General features: G+C 38.2%; 1 protein-coding gene across 5 annotated transcripts in view; it reads right to left on the minus strand.

Moving 5' to 3' along the window:
• The window catches only part of EXOC7 (exocyst complex component 7), a 42,640-nt gene extending 28,902 nt beyond the window's left edge, over positions 1 to 13,738 (minus strand). For 3 of the 5 annotated variants that reach the window (XM_015819705.2, XM_015819704.2, XM_015819703.1), the window contains exons 1-6: positions 13,569 to 13,737; positions 11,062 to 11,127; positions 10,507 to 10,691; positions 8,620 to 8,725; positions 6,622 to 6,844; positions 450 to 617 (exon numbers count right to left, since the gene is read on the minus strand). In XM_015819705.2, coding sequence (XP_015675191.1) covers positions 450 to 617; positions 6,622 to 6,844; positions 8,620 to 8,725; positions 10,507 to 10,691; positions 11,062 to 11,127; positions 13,569 to 13,628 — 808 coding nt within the window. In that variant the 5' untranslated portion in view covers positions 13,629 to 13,737. Of the gene's footprint in view, positions 1 to 449; positions 618 to 6,621; positions 6,845 to 8,619; positions 8,726 to 10,506; positions 10,692 to 11,061; positions 11,128 to 13,557 lie in introns of all 5 variants that reach the window. The other 2 variants (XM_015819707.2, XM_015819706.1) reach the window with 2 other exon arrangements.
• Positions 13,739 to 18,492: the final 4,754 nt, after the last annotated feature.

Below are 18,492 nucleotides of genomic sequence, written 5' to 3' on the forward strand. Positions count from 1 at the left end.
AGATAAAAGGGTGCTGTTGTGGGATTGGTGTAACGCTTTAGCCTTGAACCAGCACTATTTCAAGGAATGACATTTCTACCTCAGATCGTTTAACTCAGTGTTTCTCAACCTTGACAATTTTAAGGCATGTGGACTTCAACTCCCAGAATTCCACAGCCAGCAATGCTGGCTGTGGAATTCTGGGAGTTGAAGTCCACATGCCTTAAAATTGTCAAGGTTGAGAAACACTGGTTAACTGATTATTTTTTTTTGTAAGATCTCCAGATTTACTTGGAAATTTAAGCAGTCTACCAACCCTTTACAAATATACTACATGGGATCAAATACTAACCCTAAAACAAAGCAATTTTTTCTCCTCAGACTATACTGATTAAAAAGCAAATAAAATGTCCGGGCTTTGATTTTCCAAGACTATTACACAGAAATTATATCTGAAATTTCAGACTAACCTGGCCTTTTTATTGGTTTTTTGGTAGGGGTGTCTTTCCTCTTGTTCTGAACTGCAGGAGAGTATGGGATGCCCGAGGAAGAACTATTCTTACGAAAATGCTCCTTCAGCCCCTTGACAGAGCGGTCCAACTGGCTGGAACGGATCTGGTAGTAAACATTCATGAAGTCTAGAAAAGAAAATAATGCATGTTACAAAGCAGACTTCATTTTTGTAAGTGCTCCAAAGTACTGATAGCACCATAATGTAATAGAAAAATTGTTTTAAATTGGATTATGTTTATTGGAAAAAGAAACCACACTGTCAAACTATTTCATTTAAAAAAATATATATAAATTCAGTATTTTTTGTTTAGGAATGTCTATTTACTAAAATGCATTGCTTTATAAATAAGAAAAAGAAAAGAACAAAGCAAATGGCATTTATACCCCAATATTGACTTGGAGTAAACTATATCCATGAAGCTAGACTAGAAAATATAAAGTTAGCAAAAATCAGTTTGTAAAAGACGCTGTATTTAAAATTAGACCAATAGGTTGAATCTAAGCAATTTTGCTTTTTTTAAATACTGACTTTAGTACAATTACTACTGCCAAAGATTGACTTATGCAAGGATACACAATACGCAGCTCTCCCGATGTTGCTGAACTATAAATCCCAGTAGCCCTAAATAGTACAATAGTATCCTAATGATCTGGGATGTTGGAAGAAGTAATTCAGCCATCCTTCCAGAAGCCAAGCTTTGTGCACTTACATGAGAAATACCAACAAACAATTTTCAAAGCATTAATTTTGCCTTCTCCATACGTAATTCTCTTACGCCTTCTAAATTTCAGTCTCCTACCCTTACTAGAGCTGTGTTCTAATTCTCTGAATGCTCGCTCTACAAAGTTCTCCCTAGAAGCTATGCTGGTGTGAGAAATGGCTCTGTTCCTTAGGGTTCCCTTCTGGACTCCTGCAGGTGGTGGCTTCTCCTCACACAGGCAGTTAAAACCTGTACCGCAAAGAAAATGAAGACAAACCGAGTCACCCAAAACAGGCCTTTCAGAATATTAGAGGGGCTCCTTTCAGCTAGGTTGCAAGGCAGGCAGTCAACAATTAGGAACAAAAGGCATTGGGCTATCTCCGGGAATAATGTAAATTCATTCAGTTGCCGTGACAGGACCACAACAACAATCAGCCAAATTACAAGTTTCATGTTTGAGAACCGAAGATGTGTCAGTTTTGTAGCAGCAGAAATACTGTTTTACTGAAATGGACAGGCTTTTCTGACCCCGTACGGGCCAATAGTCTACTTCATCCAATGCTGTCACAGGATGGTTAAATGGGTGGCTGAGTTAAATTTAGCCAAATCAATCACAGGTTCAAGTATTAGAAGATATGGGAATTGTATACTTAAAACCGTCATTTTTTAAAAAACACATTGCAAAAAATGAAGACTATAAGCCGAGGGATGAGTGTGATGGCAAATTCCCAAATTAAAATTATTACAGGTACTCCTCAATTTCTGACCTGTCATTTAGTTTGAAATTACAACAGACCCTGAAAAAAGGACTTACTACCTAAATTCAGAGTTCCAACAGCCACCTTCCCCCATGTGACTGGATTTTGGGCATTTGACAATTTGTCTACTTTTATAGCCATTTGTGGCATTCTGAGGTCACATAATTGTGATCCGTGACATTTTTGCAGGAAAGCGGCATTCTGGTTTCCAGCAAAAAAAAAAAAAAAAAGCCCATAACGAACAATGGGTTTGCTTAATGACCGTAGTGTTCACTTTATGACTATGAAGTTCACTTTATGATCATCACATTTGCTTAATGGCCATCACAAAAAAAGGTCATAAAATTGTGCAGGGTTTACAATTGTCTTGACTTATAACCAAAATTGTGGGTTCAATTATAGGCCAATCTTTGAAATAATTTTCAATTTTTGAATGATTCTACAATATTTTAAAGAAAATATAAATTATCCCCTTAGCTTTTCTCTCTGCAACCAAAAACAAATCTAGATGGCAACTACTTGGAGTACTGTAATGTCATGGCTCCAACATTTAATTACATTTGCCTACAGTTTTTTCTTTTTCCATTTCAATCCTTGACATCACCACCCCGATATGTGCCAATTAAGCATTTTAGGATATGACATAATTTTTCTAAATAAAAGGATGCAACTCTACGGGTTTTTTTCATAGATGTTAAAACCGAAGATGAGAAACCTGAAATGGGAACAAAGGTTCTACCCACAAGTCTGAAATCAATTGGAATCTTAGTTACAATTTAAATTCAATTAATTTCCTTGGAAAGTAAATCCAATTAACTTAATCTAGATTCAAACTTATGTAATTTATAATGGATATATTAGAGCATCTGCTAATTTATATTGAGTCCAGTCCCATTCGTGGTCAGAGGCACTGTTTAAGGAGTTTCCGGGTCGAAAGAATTAGCCAATGACATCATGGTTGCCTGGAGGACACCCATTTATATTGAGTGAAGTAGCCCTATGTTATCAATGAGAAACAACCTTAAGAAAAGGATTGTTAATATGGAAGTAAACTGGGAAGTTTTACTATTTTTCTTATTCTATAGCTTTTCACACGAATGGGGCTCAAACAGCCCCAATTTGGTCAAATAATTTGGATACTTAACCCCATGCAAACAGTCCCTTAACAAATAACACAGAGTTTTCAAGTAAATGCAGTTCATTTCACACACAAAACACATGAAGATTCACCAGTGAAAAATAATCTTATCCTTTTGTTTTGTGTTTTTCCTGTTATAACCAGAAACATTTAACAGTGTTTCTTCCTGTCCCTCACTTCCCAGCTTCATCCATATTTAAAACAACCTTCCCTAGTTTGGAAGCCCAGATGTGTTGTGGCTGCAACTCCCCAAAAGACCTTGCAGGCTGGGAATTTTGAAAACCACAGTCGCAAAACAGCTGGAGTTTGCATATGCAGAAAACTGGTCTGGAGATCTGAATCCTCTTCCAGTTACTCCTTCCTATTTTCTCCAAGAAATTCCCAACTTCCCAGGCTTCCCCCTCTCCTACTCACTCCAGACTGGACTTGAAGATATCAACTGTTCCTGTGGTTCCTGTTGCTGGACTGCTGAGGACAGAGAAAGGTAAGTGGCTGATGTCAAGAAAGCATGCAAAGCTCATAGATGTGCCCAGAAGAAGCAAATAAATTCCTTCTGCTAGCAAAAATATGTATTACTTCAACTATTATTTTAGGGGGGGGGGAAGAAAACAAAGATTTCTTTGATTTTTATAGGAACTTCTGAACTATACTCATTTCCCCCTGGATTAGCATAGGTGAATGAAAAAAAGGCTGAAGCTGAAATGACCCTATTTTCTCATGTCACATTTTAGATCATCGGCATTTTTATATTAGTTTTAATTTCTGTTCAATAAATAAATAAATGTCTGGAGCATTTTTTAACATCTAAATTAGAATTTAAAGGAAAGTAAAAAGTACATGCAGGGGAATGTTGCACAGTTCTGGCAGTTACTGGAGTTCATGCATTTCCAAGCCATTAAGTAGTCTTTGGTTTTAATCTAATTTGTTTTGTGGATCCAATCACTGCGACTAAGATTTATAATCCAGCACAGGATTACTCAAACATCTTTGGACCAGTAGAGTTTTGACAGTTATAGAAACCCTTTTAAAATGGCTGCTCTGTTGAGCATGGGTAATTAAAATACATCCATTTTCCAGAAGCACAACAAGGAGCATGACTAAACAAATTAATATCTTTACAATGTTTGTGGGGGCTTGGAAATTAACATTGTGCTTGAAGCTGTGCATGCTCATTTCCCATTTGTGCATGCTCATTTCCCATTTGCTATTTTAATTAAAATGATTAAAAATACATGCAAGCAAGACAGGAAATTTGATTGATATTGCCAGGCATTTCTGCACACACAGGTATCATACCAGGGACTAAAAGCTTCAAATTATGTTTGCACTCAGCCCTTGTGTTTACAAAAGAAAATGTAGCCTTAAGAAAGGAAATTTAGAATGGAAAAAAAAGAAAGAGTTAAGTATTTTTTACTTATTTGTTAGATCCTCTTCATTCAATAACTCAAGGCAATAAACACAGTGCTCCCTTTCTCTTTTTTTTTTAATTACCTCAACCAATTTGTAAAATAAATTGGGCTCAGAGAGAGTGACTGACTCAAAATCATTCAATAAGAATAAGCTAAGGTGGTTTCTTCAAACTAGAGTTCCTCTTTCAAAATATATTTTCTTTTGAAAAAATATCTTTAAATTCTGAAACACTTGCTTCGTTCACTACACAATCTGCTTTTTGAAAATCAGATTCTTTTGCAGTTCTTATCTCATTTATCCTAGCAATCTTCCAGATAAGTCACTTATATTTTTACACTGAAAGGAAAAACAGGCTCACAATATATAGCCAGTTCAAACAGTAGACTTTGGTGCCATGCTTAGAACCACAGCATACTATGTAGACAGCCAATTGCTTTCCCTGTCCAGGAAATGTTAAAAGTCAAAGTAGCTTCAGTTCAGGAAAAAAAAAAAAAATCTCATCTGTGAATCTGAACCAGGTTCAATTCAATTTCTAAATTTCAATAAATGTGAGCATTCTGATTGGTGCATCAAAATTAAATACCTACGGATAAAAGCTCCATTTGCTTTGACCAGAATAAGAAAATAGGCTTTGCCAGATGCTAAAAAGTAGCAATAGTCTCCTGACTTCAGCCAGACTTAGATGGAAAAAAAAAATCTTTTTCTCAGAATTCTACTTGAATTTCTACTTAAAATTAGTGAGAAGCTATAGGGTGGCTGAATTCATGAAGCCACTTTTTTTTTTTTAACAAATGGGTATTGTACATATTCAAAGGGCTAGGGCAGAGGTAGGCAACCTTGGCTCTTTTATGACTTGTGGACTTCAACTCCCAGAATTCTGGGAGTTGAAGTCCACGAGTCATAAAAGAGCCAAGGTTGCCTACCCCTGGGCTAGGGGCATAATTCAGAGACATGCTTATGTGCCTTTCAAGCATGTGTAAGAATCATCTGATAAGATCCTTCTGACACATTCTAAACTGTATTAATTATGTAATATTTAAAATGTTAGGAACATTTGGGAATTTATAGACATCAACTCAGAGAGCCACTCGGTGCAGGGGTTACGGCACCAGGCTAGAAACTAGGAGACTGAATTATTCTCTCGCCTTAGGCACAAAAGGCAGCTGGGTGACTTTGGGCCAGTTACTCTCAGTTCACAATGTCAGGCTCGGGTAACAAACACTTTAAACTATTTTAACTACATTACCGGTAATTATTTTAAAGAAATCTCGGCAAAAATTACAGGAGTCTTATGCATACATTGTCCCATATTACGCCATTAGGAACCACTCTAACACTTACTGGGACTTTAATTCAAACTAATTGAACCAAATGAAAACTGACTGCTCCCTTATGGCACTGAGCAGCAAATAGAAACTGACATACTTTGCACATAGGATGTGAGAGGAGAAAAAAATGACTAAGCTTTGCGAAGTTGAACAAAGGGAAGACAACAGGTAAATAGAAAGACAATAGCACAGAAATTACAGAGCTGACCATGGAAGAACTATAAGCTATTATTAGAGTCTAGTTAAGATGGAGAGCATTTATTCATGTAGTCCCCTAGATCTGATATCTAACTAACATCCTTCAATTTTTGACATGAAACTTTTTGGAAAAATGAGGAAATAATACATTCCGTATACTATATATATTCTCTATGCAGAATACATGCCTCATTCTATCAATTTTTCACAGTTAATAATCAAGGCTTTTAATTTGCTTCCTATGACTTAATTTGTTTGTTACCATAGTTTGAAATATATTTTGTGCCATAAGTTTAAACATGCATGAGAACTAAATTATTCAGGAATCTAACAGATGCAGAGGCAAAAAGGCCCTTGTTTTATGTCTCACTGAAGTACTTAGGGCCATTGCTGGCTCAGTGGAAATGTGAATTTCAGTTATTTGTGTAGTACTCTGACAGAAGTTCATAAACAGCCATTTTAAAATAAAGAACAAGATAAAATCACTCAATACAGAAATAGGAGGGCAAAACTTAAGTCCATGATGAAAGCCTTGCAAACTGAAATGGCCCAGCCAGAAGCTTAGAATATTACAGGCAATCCCTGAATCAACTTACCGTGGTTCCTTCCATACTCCACTAGCCAACCAGAAATACGGACAATGTCCTGCAGGACACTCTCAGAAAGATGCTCTAAGGTCACATCATCTTGAGTCTTTAAGTCATCATCCAAAGTGATAAGATCCAGGATAAGGATTGGTGAAACTGGTTTAGAATTTCGGGTCATAAGGCTACGAAATTCAGATTCCAATGATTCCTTCCCCCTCTCAAAAAGCAATTTCTGGATGAAGTAACATGGATAAAAAAAGATTAGAGTTGTATACTATAGCCTGAAGTTGATAAAATAACAGGTTATTTATATGGTTTCCCAAATCACACAAACATGGGCCCAAACCACATAAGCAAGGTGAGGTTATCTCAATTTAAAACAAACAACCCCCCCCAAAAAAAAATTAAGTAAAATTAAACAACAACAGCAACAACTGAGAGACAAGCAGGAGCCCCTGATATACAGTATGGTTCATAAAGTCTGATTGAAAAAGGTCCTCTGTTTCCTCCAGGACCCTTTGGGCTGCACACCAATTCCTAAAAGGGGAAGGTTGGAGAAAGAATGACATTTGTTCGATTCTACTTGATCCAACAATGGTTTGTTGCAGATGGGGCTCACTTTTGTTTCTTTCAAAACTAGTGGAACCACCCCGATTCAAGGTTGCACTCATCATCACAATGGGTCACAGTTAACAGCCCCGAGAACCGTATCCACTTTCTGAGGGATAACTCCTCCCAGATAAAGTAATTAACCAAGACCATAACCCAGTGATATCCATAGGACCTGCACAGCTAGAGTCCAACCCAGAACAAATTAGAGCAATTAACTAGCAAATGGCAAGAATAATTTTCACAATAACCCTGGATACGCTCCCCAATCCCTCTGCTCTGGTTGTAATCCAGAAAGCATGATTTATGCATACAAATATGTACATGTCCACCTTGAAGATGATTGCTCAGGGCTCCTAAACTTCTCTCTCAAGCATCAAATTTCAAAAAGCAGTTTGGGATTAATCAGTAGGTCTTTTAAAAGTAGTTTTTAAAGTAGATACTGCTGTGCTGCTGTTCCAAATAAACAGTACTATGAATACTTGGCATAAACAGCTTTCATAAAGGGAATGGAAACACGGCATGTAGTTCAGCAATAGTTCCTATTTAAAAAAGCTTTTGTGGTTCAATTTTAAAACAGTATCTTAAGGTTTCAATGAAAATGTGGAAGTTGGAAAGGGACCCCTTTTGCAAAGGACACAAACACTGGATTTGCAGTTATCACGGTCATCTGGACCTTGACATTCAGAGACATTGACTCACAAATATTGCCTTTCCATTGAAGAAAACCATAGCAAGAAATAAAAATGTAACTCATCTTTATCCTTCAATAATTTTACTGTGTCTCCACTACAACATAAACCATCAAAGATCAGAAGGTATCAAGGCCAACCACTAGTGATCTGTTTTGAAATGCAAACACTGTAGTTCCTTGCAACCTTTGGAAAACCAGTTTTTCCCTCTTCCCTCACTTCAAATACAAATGAAACTTGTTTTCTAACAAAATCACACCACAGTCATGGATGTTTTCTTTCTCATCCAGCTGCCTGTCAGTTGCAGACCTAATTCCATTTCACTCAATCCAGTTGAGTGAGTGAGTGAGTGAGAAATATATATTATTTGCTTCTTTTTCTATGAAGGAAGGAAAAAGAGGATTCTTAATTCCCAAAGCAGTGGAGGCTCTCTGAGGAAAATTAAATTCAGCAATTGGCCAATGTAAAATTCTCACTGTTCAGTGACTGGCTGTGTTAGGCTAAGCAACGATTGGCTGAAATGACTGGCATGTTCCAGAGTCAGAAGCATGGACACCACCACACCAAACCTGCTTTTATCTGAAGGTAGTGAAGGCTTGTGGGCAAACGTGAGCTGCTTTTAAAATAGACATGGAACTGTCTGCAGTTAAACCAGATGGTGGTATGCCACAGTTCATTTATGTTTATATTCAAACACATTACATACCACTCTATTGAGTTCTGGACTATCAGGATTGTTATCTTGAAAATATTCCACAGCCTTCTGGATTTTAGCCATGCAGCCTAAATATTCTTCCAGTCTTCCTGTAGGACTATAATGGAAAAAAAAAGTAGTTCAAGAAGAAAGATCGTCAGACAACTGATTGCTACAAAACTATATGAAACTCTTTGCCATTTTCCCTTGGAGCTAGAAAATAATTCTGTTTATTCCCCCTCTGAAAAGCCTGCTGTCATTAACCAGGACTGGACCTTTGGTTCACCATTAATTGCTAGTTCAAAAGTTTCAGATGGCAAGTTCCATTTGAAACGCTGATATAGGTAATTGGTAGAGTAGGCATGAGCTTAAATGGACTCCAGAAGATGGGAGAGGACAGGAAGGCCTGGAGGAACGTTGTCCATGGGGTCGCAATGGGTCGGACACGACTTCGCAACTAACAACAACAAATGGGTATAGGAAGAAGAGTGGACATTTTTTGATAGGGAGCATTTTTTTTAAAAATTACTTTGTTCATTTATATACTACATGTACCCAGCTACCTATGGCAGTTTATCTGAGAGTGCGGTATGGGAATATCACAAAATGATTGCCACAATAAGTATGGCCAGACACATAGCTGTCCTGTATTGGAAAGCAAACAGGTAAGAATGCTTATTGCTTACATCCTCAAGATCCCAAAGGTATTTTGTTCTAAGCAAGTACATTCAATACCAAATATAGCAGTTGCTCATAACCTCCTATTGTGATTTTATAAGTACCTATGGAACCTACGTAAAGGCATCCTTGGAGAATAAAAATGATGCTGAGTATCAGCATTTATTTATTCTATTTATTTGGCCTCCCTCTTCACCATGGTGACTCTGGGCAGCTAGCAACAATTAAAAACACAACCAAGCAACAATTTTGCTTCATTGCATGTTATCGTCCATTTTAAAAACTTACTTTTAATATTTAAGGTCAGAAGAAACAGAAGACCAGGCACATAGCAACGGATTCCACATTGCTATCTCTACATTAAAGATGCACAACTTTTTCAGGGGTGAAACCTACAAATTGTTTTTAGTAGCATGTCAGAGTTTTACTCTCCCCAAGAAATTGGTGCAGCCAGAAAAACACTAAATGTCACTTTGTCTCCATTTAATTAAAATATATATGATTATTTTTCATGTACTTGTTTAATTTTCTTCATCTTTTTATACTGAAAATTACAATTTGGAACAACTTTTGAAAGTCTTTATGATCAATACTTAGAGCTTTCAAGGGCCACTGGTAAATCTGGCACTTCAGATTATGCAAATATTCCCTAATCTAAAAATATAAGTATTCACAATTGTATTAATTTTGAATCAAGAAATAGTCTCCTATTTCACTGGTCTCTAAAAGAATTTCTTGATTCCCTTATTAATATATATATTGTCTTCTTTATATAAATAATAAAGGCAGATACAAATAAATAAAATATCTGACAGTAAACAATAAAACAATGAAAAGTATAACAATAAACATTTAATTAGGTTAAAAGGGTAATTTTATGAAATATATTTGCATTTCTCCAAAAAAACATAAAAACATTAAGCCAGCTGCTGAAAGAAATATTCTAAGGCTGTAAGACTTTGCTCCTAACTATGCTCCTAACAAACTTAGTATCATCTTGCACATTCCACTGCAACATTTTCTCACATTCACAAATTCTAAATATGTGGAGTTCAATTTCTAGAATTCTTAAGAACAGATGTGCTGGGTAAAAATCTACACATAGGGGTGCTTGTATATTGGAAAATATTGTTTTGATTCTGCCACTTTTTAAAACACTGAAATTATTCTATTTGGAAGAAAAATGAACATTGAAAGAAGAGCAATATTATATCAACTTACCCTTCCTTTATTATCTTCTCTGTGTCCTTTGCTACATGGTAGTAACTTATAATGTGATCCAAACAAAAGAGAGTCTTCTCCACATTCTCCTGAAGACGCTGAAGATTTTCAGTTTGTTTATGTACAGGGATAATTGAGTTCTCCAGCTTCATCAAACGGCTTTCAAAGGACGAAAGTATTGACACCTAAGCAAAAAAGCTAGAAAAATAAGCTATAGGCAACTGAGACCATTTTCTTCAACCATTTTCATTACTTACTACCTTTTACTTTGCAGTTCTATCAAATATAATTCAAAATGTATAAGGTAGCCATGCTAGAAAATGTTCAACATCCTTTATGAGATCAAATGATCTTGATGGGTCAACTCAACGTTCTGGAATTATTAACAAGGTTCTGAGACTTTCATCAGACAAGATAATATTCACAGCAAAAACAGGGAAAGATCAAAGCCTGCATTACGCTGAAACCATGAAACTCTGTCAAAATGAAATGTGAGAGAAGCTTGCTGGGATGATTTCAGGTTGCACCAAAAAGGCATAAGTTATATAAGCTTACCATATTTCTTGTGAGGTGATCACTTTTTTCTAAACTCTCTCTAATGAAAGACAATGTTTCTTCTTCCTAATGTTACAAAAGGAAAAGAAAACATACAATCAATGAAATAAATAATTTCAGAATATAAAATGAATGTAAGTTCCCAACCATATTTAATACAGAGGGAAAGTAGAAATTCTTACCATTTGGCCACCAATCTGGCTGTTGATTAGCATGATCTTATTTTAAATATCACATCAGAGTTTACTTGTTAAATTATACCCCTGTATATGAATATAATTTTAAAATAATCATTTATAAACCAACAAGTTCCCTTTTTAACTTTGGGAGGAGGGTGCAGGTGAATAGAAGAAGCAAGCACACTCCTCTATTAAAAGAAACTGTTTCTGATACCTGAAGGAAGTTCCCAACATTCCAGAAAAGTTGGCAAGCTTCTTTTTTTGAGAAGTAAAGAGAGGTAGTACAGATTACTGCTTGGAAGGAAAAGTATTCTGTATTTAGAAATTGATACGGAAGAACCCTTTTCTATGCATCTCTCCAACAATTAGACCTCTGTAAACGAGTATACTCTCCAAAGCGGCTCTTCCGCAAATCAGGCAGGTTTGTAATGAAACAGGTTAATCTTCCTAATAACCAAGTCCAAATCATTTTAGAGGTTTAAAAATTAAAACCAACACATGAATTCAACCTGAAAAACACCTGGAAACTAGTTATACCAGTTAACAATCTGGTATTTTAGATCAACTGAAATTATTCTCTTCAAAGATAGCCCTGCCAACAATGCGGTACAGTAGTCTTAATGTGGTGTAGTCACATTGTTTACTGTAGTTCTCATTCTTAATATACTGTATATTTGGCAGTAATATCACCTTCAAAATCACCATCCAAAGATCTAGGGACAGCTTATCAGGAAGTATTGTGCTAACCTGATCTTTCAAGGGGTGTTTTTAGAACAGGCCTGTTATTTAATTTGATTTTAGCACAGAAACTATTTATTTATTATTGTGGTTTTTAGTATCGCCTGTTCACCGCCCTGAGTCCCGTAAGGGAGATAGGGCGGTATATAAATTTAATAAATAAATAAATAAATAAGTAGAATGCAATTACTTCCAAGACGTATTGATTCACAATCCTAAGTCACAGATTCTGTTAACAAACAGTACTTCTATCTTATTCAGATCAAATTTCATTCACTGTCAAACTAGTAAATTCAGATTCAAAAACATCAACTACTTCTTTGATGTTATGTGAAAAAATACAATTGAACTGTATTTCAACTGTACTTTACCCTAAATGACTTCTGCCATGGTCTCATAAAAATATTCCATCACTCAGAGAGCAACAAAGAATTTTGTGGGACAGTCAAGACCAAAGATGCTGTTGTTGTCAAAACATTGTCCCAGAGCAACATTTTCTTACATTGTGTAGCAATATAATGCTGCTAACAGTGTCCCAGTAGTATTGAAATGTCTTGAAAACCCTTCCATCATACTATGACCCTGATTCCTTTAAAATTATGCTCTTTTATTTATTTGTATTCCACCTTTATTATTTTACAAATTCTGCCTCCTATTTTCTCCATAACAATAACCCTGTGAGGTGGGTTGTGCCTCCGGGTTTTTGACTCCTGGTGACTGCCTGAATAAGTACCTGCAGTTTTCTTGACAAGACAAGATTTCAGAAATGGTTTGCCCTTGCCTCCTTCTTGGGGCTGAGAGAGATAGACTGGTCCAAAATCACTCAGCTGGCTTTAATGGCTAAGGCAGGACTTGAACTCAGTTTCCTGTTTTCTAGCCTGGTGCCTTAACCACTGGACCAAACTAGTCCCTCTCCAACTATATTTTACCTGCAGATTGCAAAAACAAAAACCATCCACCTTTAAATTATCCAGTCATAAGAGTCACTTGCCCTATTTCAGTGCACGCTTAAGTTATTCTGCAGGGATGCCTTATCTTTAAATAGAGGCTCACCACTACTTGGAAGCCCAGTTCTTTGTTTAACTCAGGGGTAGGCAACCTTGGCTCTTTTATGACTCGTGGACTTCAACTCCCAGAATTCCTGAGCCAGCACAGCTGGCTCAGGAATTCTGGGAGTTGAAGTCCACGAGTCATAAAAGAGCCAAGGTTGACTACCCCTGGTTTAACTGGTAGAGATAAACAGCATCGTTCTTGAGCCAATGTTTAATTCACCATTAATTGGACCAAGATGTGTTAAGTCAATTTTCGGAGTTTACACAATACACAGACACAAACCAACCCCATAGCCGCCTCCTTCCCCACGTCCCGAGCCAAAAAGTGATCGGCGAGTTGATGGGAACAGGGTCGTGCCAATCCCGCCACGAGAGACAGAGGGTTTCCCAGACCTCCTTCGAAGTGCCTCGGAGGGCCCAGACCGGGGGGGGGGAGAAGGGGGGGAAGGCCAAGCCCGGGGAGGGAAGTGAAGAGGTTGGGTCTGATACCGGGGAAGGTCTCCGAAGAGCCGGGAGAGAAGACGTACCACCCGCCCACCTGCTTGAGCTTCTCTTCTATTTCTCTCCTCCGGGAGGACGCCTCCTCAGTGGGAATCATCCTGAAACCCGACCGAACCCCGGGAAGCTGACAGACAAAGCCGGCACCTCCTCCGCACTCCTGTCAACTCGTCCACGTCCGCCTCATTCTCCGCCCCCTCCGGTATTGAACGGCCGCCATGCTGGGAGTGGCTCTCTTGGAGCGAGCCGAGCATGCGCAATGTAATTGGGCGGAGCTGTGGCGTGCGCATGCCCATGCCGGCGTCCCATCTTAAACGTGGGCCATTTTGGAGAAGCGTCTAAGGCTGTTTTGTTGTAGAACGCCACACGGGTAGTCCAGAAGTGGGCGGGGCTCTCACCGCGTGTCACGCCTAGCTCGGTGCCACTGTACTTAGTTATAGCCTGGGGTTGGTTGAAAACCGTTCTTGATGGGATTTTAATGAGTGTCTATCAACGAACCAATTCTAGCAAACACGTAGGTCAGTGATGGCGAACCTTTTAGAGACCGAGTGCCCAAACTGCAACCCAAAACCCATTTATGCATGGTCGGGTGCCAGGTGGGTGTGGCCCATTGACTGGGTATGGCCAATTTGGGGGGTGTGGCCCATTGGGTGGGCGTGGCTGCGATGGTAACGGCAGACTGGATGGGACTAAAAAGTTCAATCAATCGATTCCAACTTTGCAAGATCTTTTTTTTCCCATGAGAAGTTGAAATTGACTGATTGGACCTTTTTTTTTTTTTTGCACCCGGCGGCAGAGGCCTAAAGCGAAAAGGTTTTATAAAACCCAGCTGAAGGCCTAGGACTGGGTTGAGTGCCACCTCGGGCACCCGTGCCATAGGTTCGCCACCACTGACATAGGTCTATTCAGATGTAAATCCTACTGAATTGAGTGAAAGTCGCTCTCAGATGAATATGTGCTTGCAGTTAGTACAGGTAGTTTGAAAAATGTGACTTAGGACGACTTATCATAGTTACAGCCTTTGCAACATCCCCATGATCATCTGAAAAAAAAAATCAGATGCTTGGTAGCTAGTTCATATTTATGACTTCGTTTTGTCCCAGGGTCACGTGATCCCCTTTTGCGACCTGACAAGCAACCAGGTTACTAACTTATCAACTGCAGTGATTCACTTAACAACTGTGGCAAGAAAAGTTGTAAAATGAGTAAAACTTAACAAATGTCTCACTTAACAACAAGTTTTAGACTCAGTTGTGATAAGTCAAGGACTACCTGTATGCCAATGTTTTATGATAGATTGTTTTAGCTCCTCTGGCAGCTATAAATGATTTATTGAAACAAATGTCCTTACCTCCTCAATATTAGACTACAATAGCTGCTGTTGGAAACAAAATATAAAAGGGGGACTATTTTACTAAATAGTCATTCTTCCCCAGCTTGGTTTCCTTAAGATGAGTTGGATGTAAACTGAAATGCAAAATGTAAATGTAAAAAGCAATATTATGTTTCATGAATCATGCCTAAATGAAAATGTTTTTTCTGATAGGGGCCCAAATAATTAACTTTCAAAAATGAGTCAAAAGTACACATTGCTCTTAACAATACATACAGTGGAAAATGGGAGGGTCAATAAATGACAACAATCTGTCACAAATATATAAGGTGCCATATCTGGATGATTACTTGGTCATGTATTTGTTGTCATTTGCCCTTTCGACAGCTATACAGTTTGCTGGAGCTGTTTTCTTTCCCTGAGATGTTATGACTCCAATTTTGGTTTACCTCTCTTTTGTCATGCCGTACGTATCTAAATAAATGTACTGGGTGTAAAGTGATTTATGTTCAGATAAACTTGCAGAGAAGTAGAACATTTGAATACAACAGACTTCCTTGTTTTGCACTTATATTTTAAACAGAAATTTCTCCTGACTACATGGACTTATTCCCAAATTCTAAAATGTGAAAATGTTTTCTGATCAAATAGAAGCTTAATTAATTAGCTTCCTACAACTTAAGGCAGCAATCCCTAACCTTTGCAGCTTGGCGGCCCGGCTGGGGGGGGGTGGGGAGAGGAGAACCGGGCCCTGTGAGTATCAGGCCAGTGCACATAGCTCAACTCACGTGAGTGTCGGGATGGCATGCATACGCATACACGTGCAGCTCAACTTGTACAACTGTGAGCGCATGCATGTGAGCGCAAACTCACCACTTGTGTGAGTTGTGCTGTACGCACATGCGTGCGCGCTGGCCCGCCGCTGAAGCAGCCTGATTGCGAATAGACTAGGGCCCAGTAGTGGCTGCAGCTCAGAGGTTGGGAACCCCTGTCATAAGGGACAGTATTTTACAGTGCACACATTACAACCAATTGTCTTTATACATGTACTGTAGCATTCCTTGAAAGGAAGAAGTATCACAAAAGAGTATCATACCTTAATGTCTAGGTACAAACTGAATGCTTAAAGGCCATTTAGGTTTGAGACTTACTGTATGCTGATTCATATGAAGCCAACTACAGTATTACTGAAAGGACCTGAATGCTTTAATCCAGGGGTGTCAAACTGCTGACCCGCGGGCCGGATGCGTCATGGTGAAACCACACCCACCCCAATGCCGGCAATGGGGAAAAAATGTGATACGTTGCGACACGTCACGTGGTGCGAGTTTGACACCCTGCGTTTAATCCCTATATGTGGAGATGGGAATATGTCCCTAGACATTGTTTCTCATTTCTGCAGTTCACATCAGTGTATCTTCCTCAGAAGATTCCTATTGAAGTTTTTCTCCTATGGTTGTTTTCTTAAGGTCCGGGTACAAAAAATATGCAAATGCCTACTGAGGAAGGAGAGTTTTAAAGCTATAAAGTAAACATTGAATAAAGCACCATGCAAATTTACTGTTCTTTTCCCAAACAGATGGCATAATTTGGCTGAGTTATTCCTATTTTTAGTGAAGCAGTAAAACTTGGTCTTTTGGTCATAGAAAGGCACATCCCATTTTATCTTAATGATTTTACACAAAATTGATGACAAGAGTTTTTAAAAAGTTTTCTGTAAAATTGTCCACTAGGTGTCCTCATATACCACTTTGAAAAAAAATAAGGGTTGAATGCTTTGTTTCAAGCAATACAGTATTCAGTCTTACATTTAGGACATGTCATTTGTAATTTAATTGGGACATTCCTTTCAGGTAGGGGGCCAGCTATTCTTGATGCAGCTCAGATAAAAGTAAATACTATGTTCTGAGTCCTAATCCACTTAGCAAACAGCAGTGCACACACCACAAAAATGTGTTGGAGAATGGGGAAATGAAATACTTGGAGAAATTCACTGACTCTTTCAGCTAGAGATACTGCAACATAGAAAGATTTTTCAGTTTAGGTCTCTGGAATAAACTGATAATTCTTACCATTTTTACATGAGTTACACTATTTAATAATGGACATAATATAGAACATGATGTAAAAAGGATGTTGAGACTCTAGAAAGAGTACAGAGAAGAGCAACAAAGATGATTAGGGACTGGAGGCTAAAACATATAAGGAATGGTTGCTGGAATTGGGTATGTCTAGTAGTTTAATGGAGAGAAGGACGAGGGGGGACATGATAGCAGTGTTCCAATATCTCAGGGGCTGCCACAAAGAAGAGGGAGTCAAGCTATTCTCTGAAGCACCTGAAGGCAGGACAAGAAGCAATGGATGGAAACTAATCAAGGAGAGAAGCAACCTAGAACTAAGGAGAAATTTCCTGACAGTCAGAACAATTAATCAGTGGAACAACCTGCCTCCAGAAGTTGTGAATGCTCCAACACTGGACGTTTTTAAGAAGAGACTGGACAATCATTTGTCTGAAATGGTTTCCTGCCTGAGCAGGGGTTTGGACTAAATGACCTCCAAGGTCCCTTGCTATTATTATTATTATTATTATTATTATTATTATTATTATTATTATTATTATTATTATTATTACTACTACTACTACTACTACTACTACTACTACTACTACTACTACATGGAGCCTACAGCATCTCCTGAAGATGGGTGCACTTTCTTCCCCTCTGGTCGCTGTGGACCTTCCTCTTGCTTCACCCCACATGCCTCCTCCATGACTGTGACTCAGTCTACTTTTGCACACATGCTTAATGCTCTTTGAAAAGTTGTTAAACATGTTCAGAAACCACCTGACTCTATGTGTCACTTGTCACTCTGGCAACTGGAAAGGTGTCTAAACCCTCCATCCCAGGCACCTGTCCAAGCCTGCCCATTATACGTTAAGGAAAACAATTGATTGTTGTTTTTTCCTGCCAGTAAATGACATTTAGTAGGAGTGAAATCAAAGCCTGGGGAATCCACCAATGCCCCACATTAAAACTACAAGGACAACACTACTAAGGCAGAATGAAGTCCAAAAAGCAGGGCAGGGCAATTTATATGGCTGCCATATTTTTTTCCCTACTCAACCACTGGAGGATACTGAATAGTGAAGAACAGTAGGAAGAAAGAGGGAAATCTGCAAAAGAAAAGAGACTGGCTTTTCTCTCTGTCTCTTTCTCATGAAGTCACAATTCTATATTTTCACACAGTTATACACAGTGTTAATATGTGTCCCTCTTATAGTTATCCTCCAAGAGAGAGTGACAGTTTACCAATGAGACATATTCCCATAAAAGGTTTGTGGCATCAATTTGAACTTTATGGCTTCTACTTCTTCTAATGGCCTCTAAATCCCAGTGGGCTAGTAGATCTGCAGAATGATCCTAGAGTTGATTCTCATATCTCTTTTTCCTTTATAAGCATGACCAATGCCATGCTTATATGATATGCTTCTATTTTATCTTACGTAATTCTTGCAACAAATGCCTATTGTGAAGCTCTCTTATAAGAATGCTTTGCTTAGTCTTATTAACTATATTTTCAGTTTATTATTTCACATCAGAAGAGCATGTATTTCTGAAAATAGTGGGAATTC

The sequence above is a fragment of the Protobothrops mucrosquamatus genome, unplaced genomic scaffold, assembly GCF_001527695.2.
Source record: "Protobothrops mucrosquamatus isolate PMUCROS unplaced genomic scaffold, P.Mucros_1.0 scaffold969, whole genome shotgun sequence".
NCBI lineage: Eukaryota > Metazoa > Chordata > Lepidosauria > Squamata > Viperidae > Protobothrops > Protobothrops mucrosquamatus.